This window comes from Poecilia latipinna, unplaced genomic scaffold, assembly GCF_001443285.1.
Source record: "Poecilia latipinna isolate Pla-1442-1.1 unplaced genomic scaffold, P_latipinna-1.0 Scaffold382, whole genome shotgun sequence".
Taxonomy (NCBI): domain Eukaryota; kingdom Metazoa; phylum Chordata; class Actinopteri; order Cyprinodontiformes; family Poeciliidae; genus Poecilia; species Poecilia latipinna.
In genome coordinates, this window is record NW_015112998.1 from 88,762 (window position 1) to 91,816 (window position 3,055).

At 43.4% G+C, this 3,055-nt stretch overlaps 2 protein-coding genes across 4 annotated transcripts in view; both read right to left on the reverse strand.

The window, feature by feature from the left end:
- Positions 1 to 3,055, reverse strand: part of osbpl3b (oxysterol binding protein-like 3b) — a 59,827-nt gene that overhangs the window by 42,710 nt on the left and 14,062 nt on the right. The gene's annotated exons all lie outside the window — the stretch shown is intronic.
- LOC106950170 (leucine-rich repeat-containing G-protein coupled receptor 4-like) lies at positions 25 to 1,289 on the reverse strand. Its single transcript, XM_015036831.1, has 2 exons — positions 337 to 1,289; positions 25 to 194 (listed from the first exon to the last, which is right to left on the reverse strand). The coding sequence occupies exons 1-2, from the start codon at positions 496 to 498 to the stop codon at positions 72 to 74; spliced, it is 285 nt and encodes a 94-aa protein (XP_014892317.1). The 5' UTR covers positions 499 to 1,289; the 3' UTR covers positions 25 to 71.

A 3,055-nucleotide genomic window follows, 5' to 3' on the forward strand; every position in this document is an offset into this window, starting at 1 on the left:
CACACACACACACACACACACACACCAGCCTTAATAAGCCACATTCACCTGGAGGGCCACACACACACATCTTAACTACATTGACCAGCAGCACAGACCTGATTGGCTGTGAGGTCCAGCTCATACAGGTCTGGAAACACCTGGAAGGAGGTCCAGGACAGGCTGGAGAACAGGTTGGATGGAAACAACAAGACCTGGAGAAGAAATGACAAAGTTCAAGGTCAGGTTTCCAACTTCTCCAGATGGAAACTACACAAAGAAAAGTGTTACATCCAGATGTTTGTCTGGAGATGCTAGCATGTCCAGATGTTCTGAGACAGAACCGAGTCGGGGTACCTGCGTCTGCTGGTCCAGTCCTGCTGGTACGTGGCTGAACCCGGCGCCGCTGCAGTTCTCCCTCGGCCGGTGGTCCTTGTCCCTGTCGCTGAGGCAGCCAGGCACCGAGGCGGCCATGGCTCCATGCAGCAGGAGGAAGAGGAGGAGGAGGAAGAGCTGCATGCTGACTGAGGCTCAGTGGCTCTGAGGAGAAGCGAAGGAGCCGCAGGAGGAGAAGCTCCAGCCGTCTGGTTTCTGAGAGGCGGTTTGACGGGCAGCTGCTGCTGCAGCAGGAAGGGAGATAAGGCTCCCGTCTCCTGCTGAGCTCCTCCATGTTGCTGCGGTTGTTGCTCTGCATTATCAGGAGGAACAAACTTCCTCTGTGCAGATGAGTGGAGGCTCAGCAGCAGACGGGAAACGTTCATCAAGCTCAGACGTGTTTAAGGAGGAAACGACCTGCTGCTGCTGGTGTTTCTGCTGCTGCTTCAACTGCTGCAGCTGGTATCTATGCAGGATATTCCAGATAAATATTTCTAGTTATCTGGAAGATGAAGGATTTAGATCAGCCGTAATATAGTACAGAATATTCTGAGACGGTTCAGATAAATATGTATAAAACAATGTTTTCTATGGAGGATATCGGCCAATATTTACTGTCTCGTGTATCGTGGTGATATCGGGGTAACAGCCTCAGACGTTTCTGTCCTCAGCCTGTTCAGCTCCGATCCGAGGCGTCCGGCCCACTGGGAGGAGCCTGAGGGAGACCCGGGACCCGCTGGAGGGCCCATGGTTCTCTGCTGGCCCAGATGGTTTCTGACATAAACAGTAAGGGCAAACGCCCAGGGCGCTATGTTTCTAGGGATGGCACGAGACCTCCACAGATTGTAGAGATGGAGACGGTACTCAGGCAGTTTGTTCTGCTTTTAATATTGGTTAACTTTATTTCAGCTCTAATATTTAATTTCTAGGTGTTTTATGGGAATCAGATCAATTTGAGAATCAATTTTGATCATATTTCACATTTTATCGTTCAGATAAAGCTGGTCTTGGTCTTGGTATCGAGTTTGGTGGTCTAGACTACAACAGTGGAAAACGCCCCAAACCCGTTTCCTGAACTTCCTCTGATGACATCATCACGTTGATGAGCTAATGCTAACTTATCACATTGACGAGCTAATGCTAAATTATCACATTGACAAGCTAATGCTAACTTATCTCATTTAGGAGCTAATGCTAAATTATCACATTGACGAGCTAATGCTAACTTATCTCGTTTAGGAGCTAATGCTAACCAGAAGCTACTCAAAGCAGAGCTTCTCTACTCAGGTTAAACTGTTAAAAGTTACTGACCAAAACAAACCATTTAATATTTTAAAATGACGTCATCAGACAGACTCAGATCGGTCGACTTCTGGACAGAAACCTTTGACCCTGGGATGGACCAGCTACAGGCTGCAGGGCAGAGCTGGACCCTGGGGTCTAATTTGAACCCAAAATATAATTTTATAGAAACTGGACCTCATGTTTCACCATGACGTCCCACACAGCAGAACTGGAGCTGCTTGGTTCTGGTTCCTCTAGACCAGGAGACCAAACATCTACATGTCTGTGTTTTAAAGAGTTCATTCATTTCAGTAGCTGAAGCTGCAGAGGACAGACGGAGATGTTGGACATCTGAGTCTGAGACACTTCCTGTCTCCACAGGAAATGATTTTGTGCAAACATAGGCGTAGGAAGCGGGGGGGACGGGGGGGACATGTCCCCCCCAATATTGGAGAGAGTCACATTCGTCCCCCCCAATAATTTCACCGCAGTTGCGAAGAATTTTAAAATCTTCCACTCGCGTGCTTTTATTTTGAAGGCGCACAACAGCGCATTCAGCGGAGCGCTTCCTGCCCCTCCCCCCTCTGAACGGCTCAGCGTAAAGGCAGCAGCAGACGGAGTCAGAAACTCCGTTTGAAGGAGGTAAACTGTCTGTCAGGAATGTTGCCATGAATATCGCTCGGTTATAACGTCTTGTTGTCAGTTTACTTTCATATATAGAACTAAATCTTTTTGGTTAAGCCGTTTTAATTCTGGGATAGTCACATGTCCAAAATTTTACTGCTAACTTTGTTTAACAGTTAGCTAGTCTAGTTACAATGATTTATTTAATCAGAATGAGACTGAAACAGCAGCGAAATTAGCCTTTTTATTATTTAAAGTGAGCAACACCTGATCATACTCGTTCACTTAACATGTATTATTATATTATATTATATTATATTATATTATATATTTAGGAGAACAGCACAGTGCTAGAATGATGTTGAAGAAAGGTGAAGAAGCTCTGGTGAGGTCTTCATTTAGTTTATTGAAATATGTATTAACTGTTTTTAATTTTTAAATAAACTATGAGAGGAGCAGGTCAGGGAAGACATAAGAGAGCCAGGTGGAGTTTCAGTGTAAAGATATAAAAAATTATATTAATTAATTACATTAAAAATTATATTAATTAATTATATTAATTATATTAAAAATTATATTAATTACAGGAGACAATAAGAAAAGTGCTTGAGGAGAGGTTTAAAATAAATTAATGAACATTTTTGCTACACAGTAAATAGAGTTGAGATGAATAATAATGTATACATCTGAAAATTAAGTTGTGTAAATTCTCATTCTGTATGATAAAAACATACTTTTTATATTTAGTTCACATTCTGACACTGTACATTACTGCAGTGTCTGTTGTAAATCC

Coding starts and splice junctions, on each gene's coding strand:
- LOC106950170 (XM_015036831.1), bottom strand. CDS start 498: ATGCAGCTCTTCCTCCTCCTCCTCTTCCTCCTGCTGCATGGAGCCATG. Junction 195..336: donor GACTGGACCAGCAGACGCAG/GTACCCCGACTC, acceptor TTTCTTCTCCAG/GTCTTGTTGTTTCCATCCAA.